The 26,510-nt window shown below is 36.6% G+C and overlaps 1 protein-coding gene across 1 annotated transcript in view; it reads right to left on the bottom strand.

Moving 5' to 3' along the window:
• VAV3 (vav guanine nucleotide exchange factor 3) overlaps nt 1-26,510 on the bottom strand; it is a 358,407-nt gene that overhangs the window by 40,906 nt on the left and 290,991 nt on the right. The window contains exons 20-21 of the mRNA XM_053891674.1: nt 23,732-23,868; nt 131-196 (exon numbers count right to left, since the gene is read on the bottom strand). Coding sequence (XP_053747649.1) covers nt 131-196; nt 23,732-23,868 — 203 coding nt within the window. The remainder of the gene's footprint in view (nt 1-130; nt 197-23,731; nt 23,869-26,510) is intronic.

The following is a 26,510-nucleotide window of genomic DNA, read 5'->3' as shown; positions in this document are numbered from 1 at the left end:
TGAAATAATATGATCCCTCTAGAAAACATTAATAAAATTGAGTGACAAGACTGTATCCTTTGTACATTCTTGCACAATTAATTATAGCATCAAAACTAGAAAAAAATGGAAAGAAAGTACTCATACTTACACAGGGGCAAGGCTTGACAGCATCACTTGGAAAAAATCCAACCTCTCCAGATGCTAAATTTCTACCCTAAATTAGGGGGGGAAATACCAGTGTTGAGAACCCATTTACCACAAATGATAATCTCATAATGCTGTATACATAGTGTTGCTACTCAGAGTTCTCAAAATTACTTACGTGTTTTATCCAGTCCTAAGCATTTATTTACTTATTATGGCTCAGGAAGAAAAGCAGAAGCAGAGAGATTTTGAAATTAAACTTTATATATTGTTTTAGATGATAATTTTAAAATAAGAATTCAAGTTTGACTTTCCAAACTACCATTCAATCTTACTCACTTTACACTCCTCAATCCTATATAGAGAGAATAGCACATTTGATTTTTCTATTTTGTATTCACTAATACAAGTAGATACATTGGTTTTGTGCAGGCTCACAATTAATTAGAGATGTGATTTAAATGGTTACTATTGGTATCTTTAACAGAACTCCTAAGAGTTCTCCAATAAGACAGGAGACATTTCAAGACTTATGGAAAACAACATGATATGACGTTTTAGGTGGTTTTCAGATTTAGGAGAAAGGCTAGGGCACTGATCAAGAAAAGAGGACAATTAAGATGTTAGAGGAAAGAATATGTAAAAATGACATTGTAAATGAGAAAAGGGAGGAAAGAAATTGGCAGAATAAGGAAAACATAAGCACTGAATGGACAAAAAAAAATACTTAAGAATTTACTCTTGGAGACCCTTTATCAAATTCCTCTTTTAAAAATAACTCATCAGGGAATGTAAATTGGTAGAGACAGTGTAGAAAACAATATTGATTTTCCTCAAAAGATTAAAAAAAAAAGTACCATATGATCCAGTAATTCCACTACTGGGTATTAACCCAAAAAAACCCAAAAACACTAATTTGAAAAGATATATGCACCCCTATGCTTATTCCAGTATTATTTACAATAGCCGAGATATGGAAGCGACCCAAGTGTCCACTGATAGATGAACGGATAAAGAAGATGTGGTGTATGCATACAATGAGATATTACTCAGACATAAAAATGGATGAGATCTTGCCTTCTTCGGCAGCAAATTAAGTCACGGAAAGACCAACACCATATGATTTCACTTATGTAGACTCTAAATAAACAAATGAACAAACAAAAAGCAGAAATAAACCCATAAACACAGAGAACAAATTGGTCATTGCCAGTGGGAACGGGGTAGAGGGATGGGGATGGGCAAAATGGGTGAAGGGGAGTAGGAGATACAGGCTTCCAGTTATGGAATGGGTAAGTCACCAGAATACAAGGTACAACATAGAGAACACGGTCAATGGTATCGTAGTAGTACTGTACGGTGATAGATGGTAGCACAGGGCAACATACAGACCTGTCAAACCACTATGTTGCACACCTGAAACAACGTAACATTCTGTTTTACTTCACACACAAAGAATCTCATGACACTAAACCTACAGTTGTTTCCCTTCTCCGGAAAGACAAATTATACTAAAAACACAGGGTGACAATCAGAACATGGAATTTGAAAGTGCTTGGGAGATTACTTCTCCTTGTCTAAAAACTGGGCTTATTTTTATTTGCTATTTAACAATTGCCCGATTCTCAGTAATGCAGGTGAGTAAATAGCATTATGACTGGATGTCACATGCTCAGTTATTTTTGACAAAGAAAAGTAACAAAAAATGATAAAATATTTCCCTCCTGAAGCAGTATCCCTTTGTGCCTAGACAGCTTGGCTATGAGGTTGTTGAGAAAATTTTACAAAGTGGGAATACAGCGTTAAAGAAAATGAGGAGGAGGAAGAAAAGAAGAAAAGGGAAGAGGCAGGAAGGGAGTGGGGAAGAAAGGGGAAGTGTAGTTGAAAAGGGGGAAGGGTGGGGTTAGGACAAAGAGAAATCAATTAAATAAGCAAAGAAAAGATGTTAATTTGGGCAAGTTGCTAAAACTGTATTGCACTTGTGTATCAGGGAAAAGGTAAGTGAACAAGTGGAATATTCATTTATTCAACAAATACAGTATCTAATATCAATTTGGTTAGGCACTGAGGAAAACGCACAATTTTATAGGTCAGTTTCTGTTTCCCCTATATTTTCAGAGGAAAGATACATATACACATAATTATAATATAAGGTTGAAAGGGCCAAACACTGTTAGGTGCAGAAGAGAGGCTATGGAAATTGGAGAGATGTTTTCAATATTTGCCTAAAAGCTGCATGGAAGAGGGAGGGGGAATACGAACATAAAATGTGCAGGGTTTGAATGAATAGAGATGGAAATGGAGGAAAACATTCCAAAAACAAAGCATGAGAAAGTCATAGGGATATGAAAATACAGGTTGTGCATAGGAAAAGCAAATGGAGTCTAATAATGGCTTATACTCATTGGACCCTTTCTGTATGCTACACACTGCTCTGAGCATTTCATAATCCTTACAATGATTCTTTGTGATAGGCCCAATTACTATCCCCATTTTATGGGTGAGGAAAATGAGGCACAGAGAAGTTAAATGATCACCCCATGATCACAGAGCCAGAAAGTGACAGAACCAGATTTCAAATTCAGATGTTCTAAGTTCAGAGCTCAGCACTGCCTCTCTACACAAGCATTAGACTCATAGAGGAGGACAGAGGAAAATAGAGCTAAAAGGTTGCAGGGAGCCAGTTTGACTGAGACATCTGAATTTATCACTGGTGAGGGGGTTTCCATGAAGGGGTTATGTGTTGTAGAAGAAGTAAATTGGCATCCATGTGCAAGATGGGCATGGCTTTGGTAGGTGAGAATATCATTAGAGGACTGTATCATGGTAAGAGAGAAGGGGGACCTTTGCTGGACACATTACTGCACTACAGTCTGTGGGGCTTGCCTGAGGAGTGGGTGAGGAAGAGAAGACCATGGGAGTTAAAAACCAGGGGGAAAGTCAAGAATGGAAGTGATGATATAATCCATCCGAACACATAACCTGGATTTAATGGCAATTATACAGAGGGGAAACTTAAAGTCAATGGAGCAGGAGTGTCATGGAGGAAACTGTAGATAGAAGAAGACAGAGAACAGAGCTTAAAGGAATTAGTGTAACCAGGAGGCAGGAAGGATGCACCAGAGGGAGGAGAGTCACAGACTAGAGGGTGATGAGAACACACTAGCTCTAAGGTTGGAATGAAGTGTTACTCTCATTTGACTGCATCCTCTGAGTGCTTTATTTATTTTAGGCATGACACAGAGGTACAAGTAAACAAGTATGATATGTGGGGGGCTGTATGCCTTGCCAGACCTTTTTACATAAATGCACTGCAATGCTACTTGAGTACAATATATATGGGTATGTGTGTGGGAGCCATACACAGGAGAAGACTCAGAAGAGAAAAGGATAAGGGTGACTGTTTTTAAAAAGTAAAATAAGAGTACACTAAGGGAAATAAGTCTATTTTGCAGGGGAGAAGCCAAAGAGAGAGCTTTATGGTGGTCTTTCAAAACTGTAGTTGAAGATAAATCAACAAGATGGAAAATGATAGCTATTGTAAGAATGGTGAACTGTCAATTCACATTCTTCATCAGAAAAAGAACAAATGGTCTCATCTATGGAAAGCAAAGTTAAAGAGAAGCAGAGATATTTTGTGACAGCGCCTGTTGGCCAACATAATCCCACTTATTTCCCCAAAACAAAACTAACACAGGGTCCCCCAAATATAGAATGATACTTGGATTTATTCCTCCACCAAAGCTTGGTGCACACACTAATCTGTCATCTCTCCTCTAAAACCATCATCAGTCTGCAGGTGCAGATGTAATCTCACCCTGTTCTAGTGCACCTTCACATACTAGGAGTGCTATCCCACCACATGGATGTCATTCTTGCTCTGCATGGTCTTCTCCATTACTCGACTGAATTCTTTGAAACCGGACAATATCTTCATCATTTTTTTCTTTTACAAGAGAGTGCCAAATGCATAGTAAGCATTTAACAAATGTCTATAATTTGAGGTATTTCTCAATCTGATAGTCCCATGTCAATGAGTAGCATGACCTCCAAATCCTCTTAGCTGAAAAGAATTAAACACACCACACTTTCCTTTTATACTGTCAAGCACTGAGCAGCATTAAACTGTTTCTATATGAAAATATTCTTATAGTGGCATTGCTTGACCTGTCTCTGACATTTTATGTAAGTACACACTGTGTTGAAGAAGGCAATGCATAAAATAGAGAGAAAGGAGGCAAGAACACAAAGAATGCAAGAGTAAAAGACACAGTAACGAATTTTATAGTTTCTCAAGATGCATGGACTGGTGCCCCTTTTTTGTCTTTCTTCCTTTGTAAAACCAAGAGTTCTACCTGAAAAGCATGTATGGGAACTCAAACTGTCCTAGACAGTAGGGGAAGGGGCATAGTTGTGTAAGAAATGTTCTAAAACTAGGGTGAACATGCAATTTTCTGCCCAAACCAGGATCTTTTGAGAGGAAAGGGTAGTGATTAATAATGATGTCAGGACACAAGGTATAAATTGGGACCGTTATGGGTAAACCAGGACATATGGTTACTGTATCAAAAACCATTTTGTTCTTTTTCACTGCATTTCAAGAACACGACTGGAGTTCTCTCAGGAGGGGGAAATTTTCACTCAACAGACTACCAAGGTCATTCTGAATTGTTCTTTCCTTAATGAAATGCCTTAGCATAGCAATGCAGGTTACATTTCTTTAATGGTCTTAGGTTTCCCTGAGATGACAAAGAAGTGAGAGATAATTTAACATATCTTAACACATGAATAAAACTGCATTTCCTCACTAATTCCTATGAGATGTCAGTTTTAGCTACGGGAGAGAATATGAGCTGTATTCAATGATTTTCCACTTATTAAGGTAATAACCATCCTACAACATTTGGAAGATTTAAAAACAAAGTAATGTGTAGGAGGAGTGTCTTTGCTTCCCTGGTGGATGTGTGTGGGATGTACATTGATAATTCATTAATGCCAATGGGTGGAGAAGCTGTCAATCCCTACGCGTGGATGGAACACCAGACTGTTGCGATGAAATAAACCATTTTCAAAGCCAATGATTTTGTGCACTTTATGTGATGATCTATTTATGAAATTTTTACTAACTTTGATGAGAGGCATGCAGCTGAATTTTCTTCTTTACATTCTGGTGTGGGCACTGTATTCTGGGTCAGAAAATCAACCTGTCGTTCCTTTTATGCCTCTTACAAATGCCAGGGATAGGAAATCTTTCAGTTATCCTCCTGTCTGACATTCGTTCCTGGGAGTCCCTTGACTTCTTCAAGGTCAATTTGAAAACATTCCTGTTTCATTGCTACATGTCATCTGACGTACCATACAGTGCCGTCTTCATATGCATTTTTTCTGCAGGGCATTCTCTAAATTACGTGATGTGACTTTTGTTAATCTAACACAGTACAGATTAGTTAATTCTTAAGAACATATTTTCTTTGGAAAGTACTTGAGAAAACACATCATGGGCTATACACAGTAAGAAAAGATGTACTTTTATAATTTTCATTAAATAAAAGTAGAGCAGACACAAACAAAATACTATTGACATTTCATAAAATAATGCCTTCTGTCCTGAAAAGCGAGTTGCTTCCTTTACAAAAATGTGTTAAACTAGAATTATTGATAACTTTCTCTGAAATTCCTGAATATCACAAATGTAAATGCACATTCAGACACTTCCTTACTTCTAGCTGAAATTTTTTCATTTTTAGGTTATAGGTCATTTTTCCCCAACAAGAATCCACAGTGAACCATAATGAATTAAAAGGACTTTAAATTTGCTCACAGAAAGGATATTTACATCTACCCGTACAGAGTAAAACATTAATGTATGCTAGCAAGGCACAGCTAAAGCTGCCTTTTTAAAACCCATAGACAAGGATGGCTTAAAATGATAGAGGATATCCTCCAAAAATCTTAATCGTAAATTGCTTGGCTCCTAACTTTGCAAAAAAGGAGCAAGAATTGCTTTAAGAAAAATACAGAGTGTCTTCTCCCTGTGGCTCATTTATCCCCTTAATACCACCTGGATTGGAGCTTTAATGCACTCCTGGAATAGCACTGAACAATTTGAAACAGATGTGGAAAGCTGAATTTAAAAGGGACAGATTAATGGTTATTTATGAAAGATTGGAAATTTTCCCCAGTTACAATGCCCTAAACACTTTCAACGTATGCATGAAGGTGCTGTGGAGATTACTAAGCAATTTATCACACATGGGTAAATGGCCAGAGCAACTGTCACCCTACCCAGTCCTCTCTCACTGTCAGAAATGTACAGTCTGAGCATGTGGGGGAAGAAAACAGACAGGGTAGCCATGAATTGTGGGAATATAGGCAAATACACAAATTAATTTACTGACCAGATGACGGATAGCTTGTACCACACACTATTTTTGCAATTATCCTGACAGGCTTTGTGAGTACATGCAAAGGACAGGAAAAGGAGAGAAGACCAGGACAAAAATCCTGTCTGAAACTGACTTTTGGTTAAGGGGCCATCTGCGATCCTAGCTGCCATCATACTGTAACAATTGTTATCAGTTAGATATACACCAGTGCTAGTTCTTGGAAAACACAGAAAGTCATTACCACACAGTAGGGATGTGGCACTGGAAGAGGTCATTCTATCTCCAGCTCTGCTATAAAAAAAACAAGAGCTGTGTAACCTTAGGCAAATCTCAGTGGTAAAACAAGAATGATGACAAGATCTGCCACACATGCCTCACTAGGGTAATACAAAGATCAAAGAATTAACATGTGTGAAAGCACTTGATGAATGCTAAAAATAACAATTTTCTATTTTTTCCCCACAATGCTGCTTTTTGATTATTCCCAATCAGTCTTCTCAGGTCAAAAGTTTTTTTTGTTGGCTATTCATGTGTTATTACTACAGAAATGCCTAGCCTAGTGAATAGTCTCACCATCCTCCTTATACTTAAGACAGTTTGCTAGGCCACAAGTAACACAGATTCTCAAAATCTTGAACCATAAATACTACATTCAGAGAGTCCATTTCTTTATCTCAAATGTGCCCATGTTTTCTTCCAAGTACACACATTCTTTTATCATTAACTGTTTCTTACCTGATGAGTAAGGTATGCATTTTTCCACCAGTGAACAACTTGAAAATTTGCCAAGCATAATGCATAGGGTTATACTGAATGGTCATTACAATGAGTTCCAAAATACTCATGCACGCACATAAGAACAAAACCACAGCCATGCGCTTTTATCATTTGCTAGTCAAAAGAGAATAGGATCTTTAACTTTTGTCCAATGCATACACTTCCAAAGTTTTTCAAAAGACTATATAAAATTCATATTCCTAGCCTTGTTCATTTGCAGTTAAGTGGCTGTCATGGGCTGAGAATTCCGAATAACTTTTAAAAGCTTGCATCTTGGTCTAGGATCTTTGAAATTAAATTTACCTCCAATCTGTAAGGGTTTATAATTGCATCGAATCATCAAAACATACGACAAAAGCCTCGATTATATGTGATGTCTTTTTGAATGCATGCAAAATTGTTTGTGTTTACTACATCACTGAGATTTTGGCAGAAGGAAGTGTCAAAAACTCTAAAAAAAATTTAAAGTTGTGAAATGTACACTAAGAAAAAACCCCACTAAAAAGCCATAAGCTATATTTCTACACTTATTATATGTGAGATGAATGTAACAGCAGCTTGAGACTTTGCAGAACATTTTTCTTGTTATCCAAAAAAATGTATTCTATGGGGCTCCTGGATTTCTCTAGCAGGGAAGGGAACTCTCTTGTTTTGGGCATCTTGAGGCTTTTCCTCTAAAGTCTCACTAGGTAAGATATTGTACATGATGTAATCCTGAACCAAAATCTTGTAACTCTGATTTTCTGGGGAATTAAACAAGAGAATATCTTTGATGAAATAAAAAAAAAAAATTTAGCAAGCAAAAACCAATCTGCATGTAGGTAAGCCAAATCCTAAGTGGTTACTTAATACAAAATCTGGATAGAAGAACAAGGTTCTACCACATCTTGGAAGAAATCCTATTTGGGGAGAGGCCATATAACTGAAAAAGTAAACCAGGCTTGACAAAGGTCCAAAATACAGAAAATTGTTTTTCTTGGCAAACTACTAATGGATGTTTTCTTATCCTTGGTGATTTTAGTCCTAAGTAATCACGAAGCACCATCCACGTCAAATGGTCATGGCAGCATTAGATATTTTTCTCCTAAGTAATTTTCTACTAAGAATTAGATATTTTAAAAGAATTTCCTTTCTACTAAGAACAAAATTACTGCTATAATGAAAAGTGTACTGACTACCTGATATGTGTGAAGCATTATGCTACATCCTAGGGGATTAAAAATGAATAAACTTGGTTACCATCTTCAAGGATCTCATTCAGATAATGTTTCCTTAATTAGCTTTGCTCTGGTTATTTTCGTAGATTTTTGCAGAATTCTGGATTAGAGAAAAAAACCTATGAGGTAATAATTTGATATGCATAGACAGTTGGGAGTCTGATGTTCTATTCCTGTTCTTCTGATCCTTGAGTAAGTCATTTAACCTTTCATGGCTTCAATATTCTCCCCTGTGAAATGACAGAGTTTGACCCAAGGATTTCTGAGGTGTCTTTTACCACCAAAGTGCTTTGCTTATATGAGCACTTTTCCTAAGTCCCTGTAGTTCTCCAGTCAGTTACTGTTACCAAGACGTATTTGATCCACAAATTTTTAATTAGGAATAGTATGTCAGTAATTTAATCTGATTACACTTATTTATAGAAGATAACGACATTTCAGGTCCTAAATGACTTTCATTTTAACTTGGTGTAAAGTCCTCTATTTTCCAGGGTACACAGGATTGACTTTTTAGAAATTACATTCATTCATTCATTCACTCTTCAGGAATTCAGATTACCATGAATAATTAAAATCCAATATGTTATAATTTGACAAATTATTTGAAACATAGCCTTAAGGCTACATGCCTGTGTACACTCTATTGAAACCACTCGTGCTGTCAAATCAACAGTTATATCAGATGTAATTTCAGATTGATGGTCCACGGAAGGTATTCTGTGATTGAAACACTTGTAGTAATTACGGCAGAATGCTGCTTATATGGTAATAAAATAATAGAAGAAAAAGTACACAACAGAATTTCTCAGAACTGTCCCCTTAATGATGTTACTTTCTATTGGGATAAAAAGGAGGTAATACTTCATGGTCTAAACTTCTCCTTAGACAGCAGTGTCCTCCTCCAGGTAGATTATAACCTACATTTTGCCCTGTACCAAACATAGGAAAAGTACAAGTTAAGAGCTGTTAACTAAAAATGCCCATCTTGAGAATTAACAATTAGGACCTCACCTACTTTGTCAGGAGGTTTGCCAATTCCCACAATACAGTGTGTATACTTGGAAACATTCCTGCAAACTCAGTTTATGATCTATTCAATCAAAGCCAGTTGGCATTCACCCAGGGACAATGTTTCTTACGGGCCTTCACTAATGTCTATTATCGTCTATAATCATCTCTCCCAGGCCTCCCCTGTTCTATTACAGTCACGCTCTGCCTTTTTCTTCTTCCCTGTAATTAGGGACCCTGATTTAATGCAATATTTTGAGGTAAACACCTGTCAAAATAAAGGTCTCATGACTGCATGACATACTATTACCAAATAAACTGTACTATTTTCACATAGCTTTTTAACCCCTACATCCACAATTTCAATTCTGCCTTGGCTTCTCCTGATTTTATAGAAGGGACGGACAAGTGCTGAGAGGCAGTTTAGAAGCAAAGCCAAGTCTAACTGGGGAATACCTTAAAACTGTGCTCTGGCACTGCTTAAAAAGGTATCACTAAGATGATCAAGACCAAGTTTGGGATTTCACAAAGAAATGCTCTGCAGTAGGAACCTGAATGGGGAAAAACAGTTCCCAGAGATGTTTATTCTATGGATTACAATGACAAAGCGATGAGCCTTTTGGTGTCAAGAATCAGTTTTCTTCACAAAGATTTTTATTCTTTAAAAAAATTTTTGTCTCTGTTCTTATTTGCCTCTGATTATGATGCAGCCTAACACCTGAATTTTACGTCAGGAGAAAAAAAATATAGTTTTAGAAAATTCTATCGTAGCTAATATTCTTGTGTGATCTAGAAGAAATCCAAAAAGTCTTCATGTAGAGCAAAGGAGAAGTCTCCTTTGAAATGATTTGGCTACTATAAAGTTGCAGGGAGAGATGTCGGGGGAAAAAACACCTACTAACTCCATTCCACTGTAGCTCTCTTTCTGAGCCTTGGAGGATTTCTGGGCAGGGCCTGGGTTACAGGACAGATTGCTTACGGCTCTCAACACAAAAAAGGTCAATAGTTCCTACAGTTGAGTCCACAAGTAAGCAAACTATTCCCTAAGCCAAGTTTGTTTTCTGTAAACCCCTGTTCAGTTTCCTTCTCAATCTCCTTCACTCTCCTTGGGCTATCTTAGGCCTTCCTCATCCAACCTTGCTCTGAGTAAAGGGCTCATGATCTTACCTATTTGTTTACATTAACTATTCCCTTCAGAATTTATCACTTGTGCTTTTATATTTAATTATGAGTAAAAAGTTTAATATGTGATTAAAGAAATTTCAGGAATTGGGTACAGAAACTGGGAGGGCAGAGTAGTCATCTATGAGCTTATATATGTTAGTGGGACTCTTCATATTAAACATGGGGAAGATAAATTTTTTTAATTAAAAAAACAATTTTCCCACTTCTGGAAAATGAAGTATATCTATCAACATCATTAGCCATACAGAAATACACTTTTTCTTCTTTTCAATTTTATTTCAGGTTTACTTCCTATGATTTTTACGAAACCCTTGTGTGTCATTTAAGTACTAAAATCTCCATTTTATAGATGAGGAATTCGAGGACATAAGGTTAAATAGCTTTAAGACTATTCTGAGAGAACAAAGATAAATTTAAATCTGACAAGATGAATGAATATTTTAATGGTCTTTCAGATAACATCATAAAGTGTAATTTGGGTTCATAAACAATAAATTTGAAAACTTGTAAATAACATATTATAGAAATAGCAGCTCTGAACAGCTTTATTCATGGACTGAATGCCTACTTTATGCTCAACACTAAAGATATGAAAGCCATAGTTCCTATCTTTCTAGGGTGCTCTAACCAGGCAGGGAGAAGAATGAACAGACCATAAGGACCCACTAAAAGTGTTAGGATAGAAGCTCTCTGGTTCAGAGAAGACCTCAAAGGAGGTAACCTCAAAATCGAGCTTGATGGTAAAGAACGATTTAGCTAAGAGAATGGGAGGTAGAAGGGAAAATTCAGGCAGAATGTAAACTATGAATCAATGGCTAAAGGTTTGAAAAAAAAAAAAAAAACATGTCTCCTATGAAAAAGATTCCTCCCAATTGAACCCTTATTTTTTTCCAGGTTAAAATGAGGAAAATATATCTGTTAAAAAATTGGATTGTCTGCACACTAAATATAGTAGGCATATGGGAAGTAAAATTTCTTGACATGGTAAACTAAGACAATGGTCCACCTGCTGCATGCAAACTCGACCATGACCACTGTGCTTGAGGGCTAAGATGATAGCAAAGGGGAATTTAACACCTTCTTGCCCGTGGCCAAGTCAAGAACCACCCTTTTCCCAGGCTCCTTGCCTATGGAGGCAGTATGAGTAGGAATGCTTCCCTGTGGAGAATCTCCCAAGCTTTCTCCAAACTTTATTTATTGTCTGACTTTTTAGTTTTTCTTTTGAAGCAAAGAGTTAAAAAAAATTAAAAAAGGAAGAACTTCTACAAAAAGCAATGTTGTATTTCCTAATTGTTCTACCAAAAAAGAACTAAACTGCCTCTAAAAATCTGTTTTCTTTAGAGGCGTTAAAAATTATAACTGTCTCTCCCAAAACAAAGGTAGGATAGTCTAACAAACAGAACTAAGGCAGGAGACAACAAGTCTGAAACAGAGTCTAATTTTAATTCTACAAATGCCATCTTACATAGATGGATGACAAATCTGGCCCTTTAAAACCACAATTCTAATTTACCCTCTTTATGGAGATTTCTGTGAATTAATCAGAAGGTGTGTAAAAACATTTTCACTTCTTAGAATAAAGATCATGTAGATGCATGATTTGCAAGTGTGAAGTATCACAACTATTTTCTAGGTTATTTAACTTTCATTGTGGATAAAAATATATATTTTTGGCACACTGATTACAGTTCTACTTCTTATAATTGCTTTTTGGTTCCAATTAGCTTACAAAATTCTCCCTGTGGAACATTTGGGTATTCATAAATGACAAAGGAGCAAATAAAACCCCATGAAATAGCACAGGATCCTCATTGTTTCATAAGCTTTATTCTAAGAAGAAAATACTTAAAACTCTCTATTGTAAAAAAAAAATCTAAAAACAAAAATAAAACCCATAGATGGCATGGCATGATTTTACATTTGTTTGTTTCTTTCTCTTGCCCTCTCTCCCTCTCTAGTAAGTTTAATCTGTATCTCTCCTGTGGAAAATAAAACCTTTAATAGGAACAGTCTCTTTTCAGCATGAAGGATGTTCTCCTTAGCCATTAAATCCTTATTATCACATACTGAAATGACTTAAAGCAACAGGTTTATGATCAGTTCAGTGACATGATCAGAATGGTTCCATATGTCCTTACTCTCCATAAAAACTATGCCTTACACCTGCAGTAGGAAACATACTCTAAATGGCCAATTTCCTACTTTACATTCATTTCACTTGAAGATAATTTTATAGAACTTTCAAGGAAAGAGAAAGAAGACAACAAAGATGACAAGAAAAAGCTGCCAAAATGAATCCCTTCAAAGACAGAACAGAGAATATTTTTACAGCTCAATTGTCAACTCATTGTTTGAAAGAAGTTATAATGAAAAAGCAGATACCCACTCAGTTCGATAGCATTAGAAATTACTGTTGTTATAATAATACAGACTAGACTCTAATAGCTATTCATAGAAAGTTCCTGATAGAGGGTGGAGGATAATTTGTATTCTCTGGATATAGAGTATGTAGAAAACATGACAGTCTACAATAAAATCCAACTTTCTACCCTAATGAGTGAAGTAACTCACTCGAAAAAACAGACAACAGATTAGTTTAAAAAGCATAATGTCTTGAAAATGTCCAAATAAGCCAAAGCGCTTATCTAGTACAAAAGACATTTTTGAAATTAAAATGCAAAGCCACTGTAGCATCCCAATAACTAATCTAGACTGTTATCCACAGTTTTAACTTTACATATATTTGTAACAATATGATGACAAACCCATTAATATAAAGCTCAACATGGAAACCAGCTGCATCACCTGTCCTGAGCTTTTATCATTCCTTAGGTCATTAAGCCACAAGGTTAGGAAACTTTTTTTGCGATCATCCCAGTACAAAACACAAAGTCAGACACATAGTAAGCATTTTGTTAGTATCTGGATGAATGAATAATAGAAGCTACTGTTTAATGAGCACTGGGCTAGACCTCTTTCATATATTATTTATTTTATTCTGTATGCATTTTATAGATGATAAAACTGAGGGTAATCTATTTAAGGTCATACTGCCAAAAGATGGCAAGGTCAGTAACTTCGTCAGTAACTATATATATATATATATACATACATACATACACACACACACACACACACACACACACACACAATATAGGAGTCCCATCCTTTGGGATGCAAACCATAAAGTACTTATCTTCTTTGAATATGAATACTGACAAATTAAAGTACATGGATCCACTGTAAGCACACCTACAAACTCTCATGACTTCTAAGGATCAAACCAGCAGTATTCTTTATACATTTAGACCCAAAAAGGAGGAAAGATTTTTGTTCAGCATTTTTTAAAACATGTCATTCTGAATCATGCCACTGAGTAAGGGTACATTCAGACCAGGTTCCTTCATGTACCTTCCATATGTACTATCTATAAAACAAAAGCTGATTTTATCATGATGGCTTTAGAGATGGCAAGATGTGAAGTACCTGTTGAATCAACGAAAACACTTCTATCAAGTTCAGTACAAAGTTTGTTCAAATATATTTTAATTGTATACTAATTCTTTGAAAATGTTCCCTTTATTTGGTAACTATCAGACACCAAGTATTGAGTTCACTATAAACCTTATCTTATAGTTAGGTTTAATAATTTGGTTTGCTATCAATGGCCAAAGATTAAACTGGGAATGCCATAACTTCATGGAATTAATTGGATCACCCTGGTCAATGTCTTACATGAAATTTTATCTAAGGTTCTAAAGAAACTACTCATTACTGGATTCAAAGCAAACCAACAGTACCCCAAATTTCTGCAAATGGGGTTGTGTGTTGACATTATTGCAAAGCCTCAGGTGACTCAGAATGGTGAGCAGTGCTCTGGTCCAGCCCCCATCATGTAACAAATGAAGAAACTAAGTCATATAGTGATGGTATAACTTGACCCAAGCCATACAGTTAGTTGGCTACAGCTGCATGACCCGAATCGGGTTTTCCCACAGTGCCACTGCTTCTTTCACTAAGAATTTGTTGATTAAATTAGAATGTGTTGGCTAAAAGAAAAAACAAAAAACAAAAAACCTTTGATGGCTTAGAAGTACACATAAGACAATTTTGACTCATGCGACATCCTTGTTGAAAACATTAGATGAACTTTTAGCTTATCTCTGAAAATTCAAACAGACTGCTAGCTCCCAGCCAGCATGAATGGATCTTCTAAAGACAGGGGACATAATGTCGAACCAATAATTGGAGTTGATAATTGAAACATGAACAGTGTCTGAGTACTGACTATGGAGTTGACACTCAATATATATTTGCTGATCTGAAATAAATGTGCTAATTGTTTTGCTCTGTTCTAGACATTAGCCTTACTTGTTCCTATCAGACATCTTCCTCTCAACAGACATATGCATGCATTTTGTTATCCAATGGTCTCATTTCTCTTATAATTTTCCTGAGAGCTTCCAAAGCCATTGTACCCATCACACCAGAAAAGCTTCATGCTTCCAGGCTGCTGAGAGGAAATGACAAATAATAATGTCTTTCTTATGGTCTAAAAAGAATAGGAGGCAATACAATTTAGTAAAAAGGGCTTCCACGTAAGGAGCGTGCAAGTCAACACTCTGCCCTAACAAGCAAAAGGCTGAACAGATTGAAAAAAAAAATAAACAATTCTTCTTAGATCCCTAAGAGAGGGGAGGACACAGGACAAATGTCAGCCCCCAGGACTGGAGAGATGGATAGGTGAATACAGGGAGTCACAGCTTGCCAAAGCAGAGCCTCACTAGCAGAAACTGCTGTGGGATTTGGTGCCAGCACTGGGGTAGCAAAACCTGAACTTAAATTGACAAATTGCTGGAGGCTCAGTGCTCGCAGCTCTGAGAGTTAAAATTCCAGGGGGGATCAGTCTTAGGGGAGCCCCACAATATTTTAAGACTATGCTTAGGAGCTCAGTCAGATTCCTATAGTAAATATGGGAGAATAATCCCCTCAGTTTCTGGCAAAGGGGAAAAAGCACGCCGCTCTCTGGAGAAACTAGTTAAGGGAAGCCTGATCTCCTGGGGTGTTAACACATCCAACTGACCTGGGGAAAGGCTCACTCTAGCCATCCTGTCCCACCATTGCAGGGAGAAAAAAGTTGAGAAACACCACTTGTGAAGTTCATTGTCTAAAGGCATAGGCTTACTAAAAGACTGACACCTAATCATAGGGCCACAGAATACTTCCCCTCCCCCTCCATCTCACCACCACATCCCTAAGTCCTCTAGACAGCAGCTCCTTTCACCCAGCACATCATGTCTGGTTATGAAGAAAAAATTGCAAGGAACACCAACAGGCAAAAAACACAACCTGAAGAGACATAGAAAGCATCTGAAGCAGACATTCAGGAATGTTAGAATTATCAGACTGGCAATTTAAAACAAATACAATTAATATGCTAAGGCCTCTAATGGAGAAAGTGGACAAGATGTAACAATAGAGGGGCAATGTGAGCAGCGAGGTAGAAATCCTAAGAATGAACCAAAAACAAATGCTAGAAATAAACAACAACAACAACAACAATACTGTAACAGAAATGAAGAATGCTTCCTATGGGCTTAATAGCAGAATGGACATAGCCAAGCAAACAATCTCTGACCTTGAGATTATCTCAATAGTAACTGTCAAAGTGAGAAACAAAGAGGAAAAAAAAACAACTGAGAAAAACAACAGAATATTCAAGACTTGGGGACAACTACAAAAGATGTAATATGTACGTAATGGGCATATCAGAAGAAGAAACAAAGAGAAGAAATACCTGAAACAATAATGACTGAGATTTGTTAAAATTAATGTCAGACACGAGACCCAAGATTCAGGAAGTTCAGATGATAGTAAGCAGGATAAATGCCAAAAAACCCACCTGAGCATATCAGTTTCAAACTACAGAAACCCAAAGTACAAATCCTTAAAGAAGCCAGACAAGCAATAACAAAAACACCTTACATATAAAGGAACAATGATGTACAGACTTCTCCTTGGAAACCATGCAAGCAAGAAGAGAGTGATGTGAAATAGTTAAGGCTGAGAGAAAAAAAAAAACCCACCAATATAGAATTCTCTACTTTACAAAATTATCCTTCAAAAGTGAGGAACAAATAAAGACCTTCTCAGGCAAACAAAAACTGCAGGAATTTGTTGCCAGTCGACCTGCCTTGCAAGAATGTTCAAAGATGCTCCTTAGAGAGAATGAAAACACTATTGGTCAGGAACACGGATCTACTTAAAAAAAGGAAGATTCTCAAAGAAAAAATAAGTGAAGGTAAAAATAAAAACTATTTTCTTATTTTTAATTGATCTAACAGATAACAGTTTGTTCAAAAGAATAACAGTGGCAATGTATTCAATTATGTATGCTCATATCTATATATGCTTTCATATTACATACCTGATATGTATGTACATGCTATGTATGTTTGCATATAAGTGACATTAATGATAGCAATGATACAAGGGACAGGAGGGAGGAATTTGGATTACTCTGTTATTATAAGGTACGCACACTACCAAGGAAGTGGTATAGTGTTATTTGAAACTGGACTTGGATTAGTTGTAATTTTATACAGTAACCTCTAGGGAAACCACTAATAAAAATTAAAAAAAAGTATAACCGATATGCTAAGAAAGAAAACAATAATATAAGATGATCAGTTTAAACCACCAAAGGCAGAAAAAGAGTAGAAGACAAAAAGAGAAATACGTAACAAACAGCAACAAATAAAAAAGAATAATGAATAAGGTAGGTAGTAATCCAATATTTCAATAACTGCTTTGAATGGCAATGGTCTAAATGCACCCAAAAGACAGAGATTGTGAATGGCTCAAAAAACATGACCCAACCATATCCTGCCTCCAAAAAACCCACATGCTTTGTGTTCATCATTCCTACACACCCGTGTCTGTCTCTCTCCACCAGTTCAAACAGAGCCTCCTCTGCATAACCCTTCCTGTCTTATGTATCCTCTTATTCCTATTGCCAGGCAAAAGTGGACAGAATTCTCTTTTATTCCTTTCTTATAATAATAATGACAACAAGAGCACCGACGACTAATGTTTCTTATACATTTTTTTATGTACAAAGTACAGTTCTAGGCTTACTTTAATATATTAACACATACAGTGCTAATGGAAATTCTATAAAATGAATACTATTATTACCCCATCTTATAGATGAGTGAATTGAGGCACTGAGAGGTTAAATATTGCACAAAGTCACACAGCTAGGAACCTGGCAGAGCTGGAATTTGAACCTAGGAATTCTTGCCTGAGTCCAAGTTCTTTTTTTTTTTTTTTTTTTTCAACGTTTTTTATTTATTTTTGGGACAGAGAAAGACAGAGCATGAACGGGGGAGGGGCAGAGAGAGAGGGAGACACAGAATCGGAAACAGGCTCCAGGCTCCGAGCCATCAGCCCAGAGCCCGACGCGGGGCTCGAACTCACGGACCGCGAGATCGTGACCTGGCTGAAGTCGGAGGTCCAAGTTCTTAAAAAGTGCACTCTACTGCTTCTTTTAAAGGCATGTTATTTCTGATTAAGCTGTGTTTATTCACAAACGCCTCCATTTAGGTTAAGAAATGTGAATTCTACATGGTCAGAAGCAAGACACTGCAAAACTTTAACAAAGAATTATATGTAATCGCATCTGAACTTTGCTGTGGTGTACAGGATAACCAGGGTAAATGAAGTCTGGAGGGGAGAAGATCAGTTAGGAGGTGATCTCAGATGTCATGTAGCAGTTGATTAGAGTAAAACCTAGGCTGTGACAACAGAGATGAAGAGGACGAAATGCACTGAAAGTGATTTAGAAGGTACAATGAGAAGCATTTGATGATAAAAGAGATGTGGAAAGGGATGAGAGAGGGGGAGGAGAATATACAAAGATTTCAGACCTTATTATAGGATGGTGGTAGATTGAATGGTGATGCCCTTAATTGTTAAGAATATAGAACCGAGCTTGTGTGGCTCAGTTGGTTAAGTGTCTGACTCTTGGTTTTGGCTCAGGTCATGATCTCACAGTTCATCAGATGGAGTCCCACATCCATTTCTGCACTGACAGTGCAGAGCCTACTTGGGATTCTCTCTCTCCCTATCACTCTCCCACTCACACACCCACCCCCTAGCCCCCACCCCCGTTTATAGGCTTACTCTCTCTCTCTCTCAAAAAAAGAAGGATATAGAATATTTGAACAACACTATCAATTACTTTGACTTAATTGGCATTCGTAGAATATCTTAACCCACTCACCACCCAAAAAAGAAGAAAACATATTCTTTTCAAGTGTACACAGAACATTTATCAAGATATACCATATTTTGGGTCATAAAACAATTCCTAATAAACAAAATTATTTAAGTTACAAACTACACTCTGTTATGATATGGAACTAAATTAAAAATTAAAAAGAGAAATATATCTGGGAATCCCCAAATATTTGGAAACTAAGTAATGCACTTCTAAATGACTCAGAAGAAGAAAGTGAAAAAGTGAAATACTAGTAAGTATTTCAACATCAACAAAAATGAAAATTTTTGAAATTTTGAAATTGAAATTTTGAAATTTTGAAAATGAAAAACACAAAGATTTTTTAGGTATCAGAAAAAGAACTTACAAACTTATAGCACTAAATGCCTATATTAGAAAAGGGAGTTCTCAAACCAATGAGTACCTTAAAAGACTAGAAAAATAAGAACATTTTAAACCCAAAATTAGAAGAAAGGGAGTAATAAAGAACAGAGAAGAAATCAGTGAAATAGGAAGCAGAAAAACAATAGAACCAATGAAACAAAACCTTGTTGTATGAGATCAATAAAATTCATAAGCGACGAATTAAACTGATTAGGAAAAAAAAAGCAAAGAAATAAATTACCTATGTTAGACATGAGAGGTGACATCACTATAGATTCTACACAAAAAATACCAAAGCTCACTCAAAAAGAAATAGATAGCTCACATAGACATATATTTACTAAGGAAACTGAATTTGTAATTTAAAAAAAAAATCTTCCTGCAAAGGAAATTCCAGACCTAGATAGCTTCCCTAATAAATTCTATAAAATACTTTAGGAAAAAAAAATGCTGATTCTATTCATCGAGTGTTAAACTATCACCAAACCTGGACAGACATTACAAGAAAATAACAATAAATAAAAAGGACAATATATCATTACCAGTTGGGGTTTATCTCTGGAAAGCAAGATTGGTTTGACATCTGAAAAATCAATCAGTGATTCACCATATTAACAAGCTTAAAAACGATAAAATCATTTCCACTGATGCAGAAAGAACATTTGGCAAAATCCAACATGAATTACTGATTAAAAAACAAAAAATCTTTCAACAAACTAGGTCTAGCATGGAACATCTTCAACTGGACAAAGGGTACATACCTAATGGTAAAGAACTTAATGCTTCCCCCACCTAAGATCAGAAATAAAGCAAGTATACCTTTTCCATAATTCTAGTCAACATTTCCTGGAGATTCTAGCCATTGTCACAAGGCAGGAAAAAGAAATAGAAAGCATCCAGATTGCAAAGGAAGAAATAGAACTCTGTTTATTCACTGACACTGTGTGTCTATTTAAAAAAAATCTAGAATTTATAGAAAAAATTTCCTGTGAATTTAACAAGTTTGCAGGATAAAGATCAATTTATAAAAATCAATTGTATTTCTATACACTAGCAATAAACAAAAATTGAAATTTAAAACCATAATTTACAATAGTATCAAATAAAATATGAAATAGAGATAAATATGACAAAAGATGTGTATATCCTTCCTTCACTCTAACAACTATAAAGCACTGCTGAGAAATCAAATACCTAAATAAATGAGAGATATACCACATTGAATGGTGAGAGGACTCAATATTGTTAAGATGTCAGTTTTCTTATATTGATCTATAATTCAACACAATCTCAATCAAAATCCTAGAAAGCTTGTATTGGTGAAATTGACAAGATGTTTCTAAAATCATATGAAATACAAAGCACCCAGAAGGGCCAAAACACCTTTGGAAAAAAAGAAAAGACATATCATCTACCCATTCCCCTTTCAGTATTTACTTAAAAATGAGACCATATGTCCATACAAAGACTTATACTTGAAAGTTCATAGAAGCTTAATTTGTAATAGCCAAAAACTGGTAATAACATGAAATCCATCAGTAGGCTAAAGGATACATAAATTGTGCTATATCCATACAGGGAATAATAATAAGCAATAAAAAGAAAAAAAACTTCATCCACTTAGCATAATTTCCTCCAAGTTCTTCCAAGATTTTACAAATGGCAGGATTTCCTTCTTTTGGAAGTCAAATAATATCCCATTGTGTATACATACCACATTTTATTTATCCATTAATCTACTGAGGGATATTAGGATACTTCCATGTCTTGGCTATGTCTACATGAAGAATCTAAAATAGTCAGACTCATAAAAATAGAGAACAGAATGGTGGTTGCCAGGGGCTGATGGAAAGTGGAAATGGGAAAAGTTTAGTCCAAGGGCACAAAGTTTAAGTCATGCAAGATGAATAGGTCCTAGAGATCTACTGCACAGCATAGAGTCTGTATTTAATAATATGGCATTATATACTTAAAAATTTGCTAAGTGGCTAGATGGTAATTATTCTTATCACAAAAATAAATAAAGAGGGAAGGGTGAAACTTTTGGAGGTAAAGGATAGATTTATGGCATAAATTGTGGTGATGGCCTCAAGGATTTATACTTATCTCCAAGCTTGTCAAGTTGCTTACATTAAATATGTATAGCTTTTTGTATGCTAATAATACAATCAATAAGTCGGTTTTTAAAAATAAGAGCCATTAGGGTGCCTGGGTGGCTCAGTTAAGTGTCCGACTTTGGCTCAGGTCATGACCTCACAGTTAGTGAGTTTGAGCCCCACCTCGGGCACTGTGCTGACAGCTCAGAGCCTGGAGCCTGCTTCGGATTCTGTGTCTCCCTCTCCCTCTGCCCCTCCCCTGTTCGTACCCTGTCTCTCTCTCTCTCTCAAAAATAAGTAAACATTAAAAAAATTTTTTTTAATAAGAATGATCTTACACAAAGCAACATGGTTTAATCTCAAAGAAGTCATACAAAAAAGAATATACTACATGATGTACTATACAACATTAAAAAAAAATTCAAACTCATAGTCTGAAAGCAGAACAGTACTTGCCTGGGGACTGAGGAAGGACAACAGGTAGAGGCAAGAAGGAGAAATTACAAAGGGGCACACAAAAACTTTGGGGGCTGATTTTTATCATCTTGATCAGTGACATTTTGATTTGTACATTCATTTGTCAAAACGTATCAAATTGTACACTTTAAATAAGTGCACTTTATTATATATTGCAACACTGTTGTTTTTTTAAGTGGCATTAGTGATCCAAGAAGTAGTTTCTGCAGCAGACTATATTATAAACAGGGTAGAAGGATGGAGAAACCAAGTATAGGCTACTCTCTCAAGAAGCTTAGCTTTTTTATTAATGTTTATTAATTTTTGAGAGAGAGAGAGAGAGAGCAAGCACAAGCAGGAGAGGGGCAGAGAGAGAGGGAGACACAGAATCCGAAGAAGGCTCCAGGCTCTGAGCTGTCAGCACATGGCCCGAGGCAGGGCTCAAACTCACAAATGGTGAGATCGTGACCTGAGCCCGAAGTCTGATGCTCAACCAACTGAGCCACCCAGGTGCTCCAAAGCTTAGCTCTGAGAATAGAAGAGGGAGACTAACATAACCAGACAGAAGTTGAGTAAATGTATTTTAAGATGGGAGGAGCATATTTATTTTTCATAGAAAAGGAGCTAGTGGAGAGAATGAAGTTGAAAATGTAGGAATTAAGAACCAGCTGATGAAACGTGGGATGAAAAACCCAAGAAGGAAAGTAAGTCTTGAATAACAGAAACCTTACAGGTACACATGTAGGTATGTTTTGGGGGTGGGATGTGCAGGACTGGACTGAAGAGTTAGTAGAATTTCAGTCTGACATTCTCTCTTCCTGTTTGGGGAAGGATGAGGTATGAGAGGGTAGGATATTAAGAAGAGTGGAGTTTTGGAAAAGTCATTGGCTACAGCATTGGCTACAGTGGTTGTAGATTAATGTTCAATCTAGGGGCATTCATCTATAACAAGATGGCAGACCATAAAATAGTTTTAAGCAAAGAAAATAGCCATCATTTATACAGGTGTACAATGGATTATTATCTACCAGTCCTTCCCTACTCTCTCTCTCTCCCCCCCTGGCCAAATTTCACTCAAGTGTGCTAATCTTTCTGTTGAGCCCATGCCCCTTTCCCTCAGCACAGTTGGTTTTTAGCTGGTTTTTAACCAACTCTTTAATTTTGCTGGGAAATATTTCTAACACACATGAAGATACCGAATACTTTAGCGAACAGCAATGTCCTACCATCTAGCTTTAACAACTCTTAACACTAGCCCATATTTTCCTCAGTTAACACAATCCTTAAACCCAATATAGGCTAACCGGACAAGAGAGATTTCATCTCCAGCAAACATCAACATGCTCACTTACTTTTCACATTTCATACATTTCATGAATAATGCCCAGAGCACCTCTGAGAACGTCAGGGATTTCTGTGGGTAGGCACAAATCAAGTATGGCCAGAAATGGCCACTGGCAAGCTAATTAGGTAGTTCCCTTGAAATGAACTGTTAATATGTTAAAGCAGTGCAAATTAGATCACACCCACAGGTCCTAGGTTTGGAAAAAATGCTCTGGCAAAGTATGAATTTTTAATAAAAATGGTAATTATGATCCACAGCACTGATCCTATTTTTCTTTAGCGTTCTAATGTTCACTGCCACTTGGCATTGGTAAATATGAGGAAGGCTAATCAAAGATATTTTCCCCCACATCATGTAAAATTTCTGAAGCTAAAAGCATGCAATCAATTCCTAAAGACAAGAGCTTTATTCTTTAAGCAGTAATAAATCATCGAGTAAAACAAAAACAAACACTGTAATTTGGATAGTACCTGCCAAAACAGACTGTGTGCGTCTCCTCTCAGAAGTTCAACTGTATCCCCTGCCTGGATATGTAACGGGGGTCCTTCATGAAGAGCCGGGGGTGGTGTCCCAGTATAGTTCTTAATGACCTGCATCTTTGGTAAACCTGAAAATAAGCAACACAACTTTTGGAATTGAGAGAATAATGACGCGTGAAGTCCAAATGTACTTTAAAATAAAAACAAGGCCATCATTAACATTAAAAAGTTGTAATAACAACAAAGGCCAAGTAAACATGTGAAGTAACTACAATGGAATGCTTTTGAACTTTCTCATTATTTGAGAAAGTAATGGAATAAGACACATATTTATCCCCTGATCCCTTACATACTTTTGCTCTCCCTCACCATCCATCTCTTCGTAGTTGAAAAAATATTTCTTTCAGCCGATGCCTGCTTCATAAAAAACACATCACGTACAGTTTAATGGAAAAGAATCAATTTTTTCATCAACTCTATCCTTTCTGCCTATTACTTTCCTCTTGGGCATTGGCTGATTTCATCACTAAGGAGGCTCACCCTTTCTGTGTATGCATCACATTGCCCAGTATAAGGCTCATATCTTAAGGTTATCTTTGTAATTCAAAAGCAAAAAGGTGATGGATGTGCCACTGCAATACTTAAGACATTTATATGGAGAAATTCTTCAGGCTCAAATTTAGGTTTGCAAAACAGACCCAATAAAGGGAACATGTCTAAGCCAATAGCATCAACAACACTTGAAATCCAGATCTGTCCTTTTTCTTTGTATTTCTCAGAATGTGCAATGAAGGCCTCAGTTCAATATTTCATTTCTGAGAACAGCAGCTTCAATTGCACACAGGCCTAAATGTACCAGTATTGGTCACAAATGGACAACTTCACAGTCACCTTTTCATTTAGAGGTGAAATGCTCCCTCCTGTGAGACAGAACACTCATAAACATGATATTTGGTGCACATTCAGGAACTCAAGCCATTGCCTATTACACTTGAAGGTTTTTTATTCTAACGATTGACCACGGGGAAGTTGTAACTACCTGGAAACACCACGCTCAATAGAGGAGGAGGATGCATGATGGTCATTCGGTTCCAGATGCCCAAGTTACCTCAAAAAGGTTGTTCAAGTTACACGGATCTCAGTATCTACATGAAATGCTTCCACAAACAATTTCATGAAGTCCTCACTATCCTTTTTCAACAACCACCCCAGATGGGAGGAAACAGTGTGGCCATAAACTAAACAGAACTGAAAAGCTTTAGTCAACACTTTTCTTATCAACCCATCGGGCAGAAGGCCTGAAAAGAATTGGGCCCTTCACCCCAATTTAGCTGCTATAACTGCTGAGACATGTAGCAAGTTACTACATCTTCCCTTTGCTTCAGTTCTTGTGCCACAGAACCCCTGAAGGGACGGTGCTAATCCCACATCTCTCATGGAGTGTTTCCCTACCAGATGCAGGAAGGCAGCGCCCGTACACAAAGAGCAGACCTTATTGTCTTTCCCAAAAAACAACACTTGACAGGAGAACTCTTGTCAGTCAAGTGTTTATCAGACTTGCTCTCAACACACTGTAGATGCCTTGAGTATAGAAAGAGCTTATTTTATACTTTCTATTAAGTTGCTGTTGTTTATTTTACATGAAACCTAAATATCTGATGCACACAACTCATTTAGAAGTTCAATATACAGAAGAGGATGCACCCTGAAGTTGAATCTGGTTTGCAAGTTAGTTATTCCATGTTAGGGGGCCAAAGTCATGGTTAGCCTCAGTTTTACTGAGCATTTCTAGATCAAGGAAAGCATTTCATTTAGTATGCTCCCTTGATAATTTTGTTTTTACGCCAATTTTAAAATAAAGGCTGAAGACAAGAAACAGGAGGTTTTAAACCTGAAATAACTGATGTGGCCTCAAATACCGGGCCCAGTGAAGTTCTCAGAAGGGCTCTGGCCTTCTCTGCAGTTGTCTCCTTGGCCAAGACCCACAGGGACAAAATGAAGCAGTGCCCGACGGACACAACAGTTCTGTTATTGCCAACATGCTCAAGTTAGTCATTCTTAAGAAAATGGTTGAAAATGCATAAAGTATTTAGGGGAAAAAATTAAGTTTGATGACATTTCACCAACCAAATATAAATTGGGGATTAACATATGGAATACCCAGGCTATAAAGAAGACTGTGAAATATAAGGCATGGAACAATGCTGCCTTATTTATCCTTTTTGACAGACTACAATGCCCATTACATATGACCTAGTAAAACCATATTTAAAATTTAAAGTATTACATATATTAATATACTGTGGCCAAAAAATGAGATCTTAGTGTCTTAAAACTTACTTATAAATAAGTAGTCCTTGAAATGATGAACTTGGTTTTTATAGTCTTACTGCTAATTTTTTCATTTACTGTGTTTTTCTGCTATAACTTTCTTCTTGGCTATGAGCTTCATAGAAGCTCATCCAGTAGTACACCAACATAGGGTATGTTACTGACTTTACTCCTAAAGCAAAATTGTGTGACCTTTGCCAAGAATTATGGTTGAGCCCAGGTAATAGTGAAAAAGACATTGCTACTAGCCTGAATTCAGCCGTAAGTGACTTTCAAAATACAGCATTAATTTGATTCATATTTTTGTGTGTGGGGATGAGTTAGGAATTTACAATGGAATTTATATTTTTTAGTCATTTGTTAGAATAATCTCTGGCTATTTATTTCGGATAGGTCAGCACTTCCCATTTCAGGATGATCTGTCATCAGGGCAATAGGG

This window comes from Panthera pardus, unplaced genomic scaffold (assembly GCF_024362965.1).
Source record: "Panthera pardus isolate Hobbes unplaced genomic scaffold, ASM2436296v1 HiC_scaffold_11, whole genome shotgun sequence".
NCBI classification, from domain to species: domain Eukaryota; kingdom Metazoa; phylum Chordata; class Mammalia; order Carnivora; family Felidae; genus Panthera; species Panthera pardus.
Note: the sequence above shows the minus strand (reverse complement) of the source record. Positions and strands in the feature narration are given on the sequence as shown.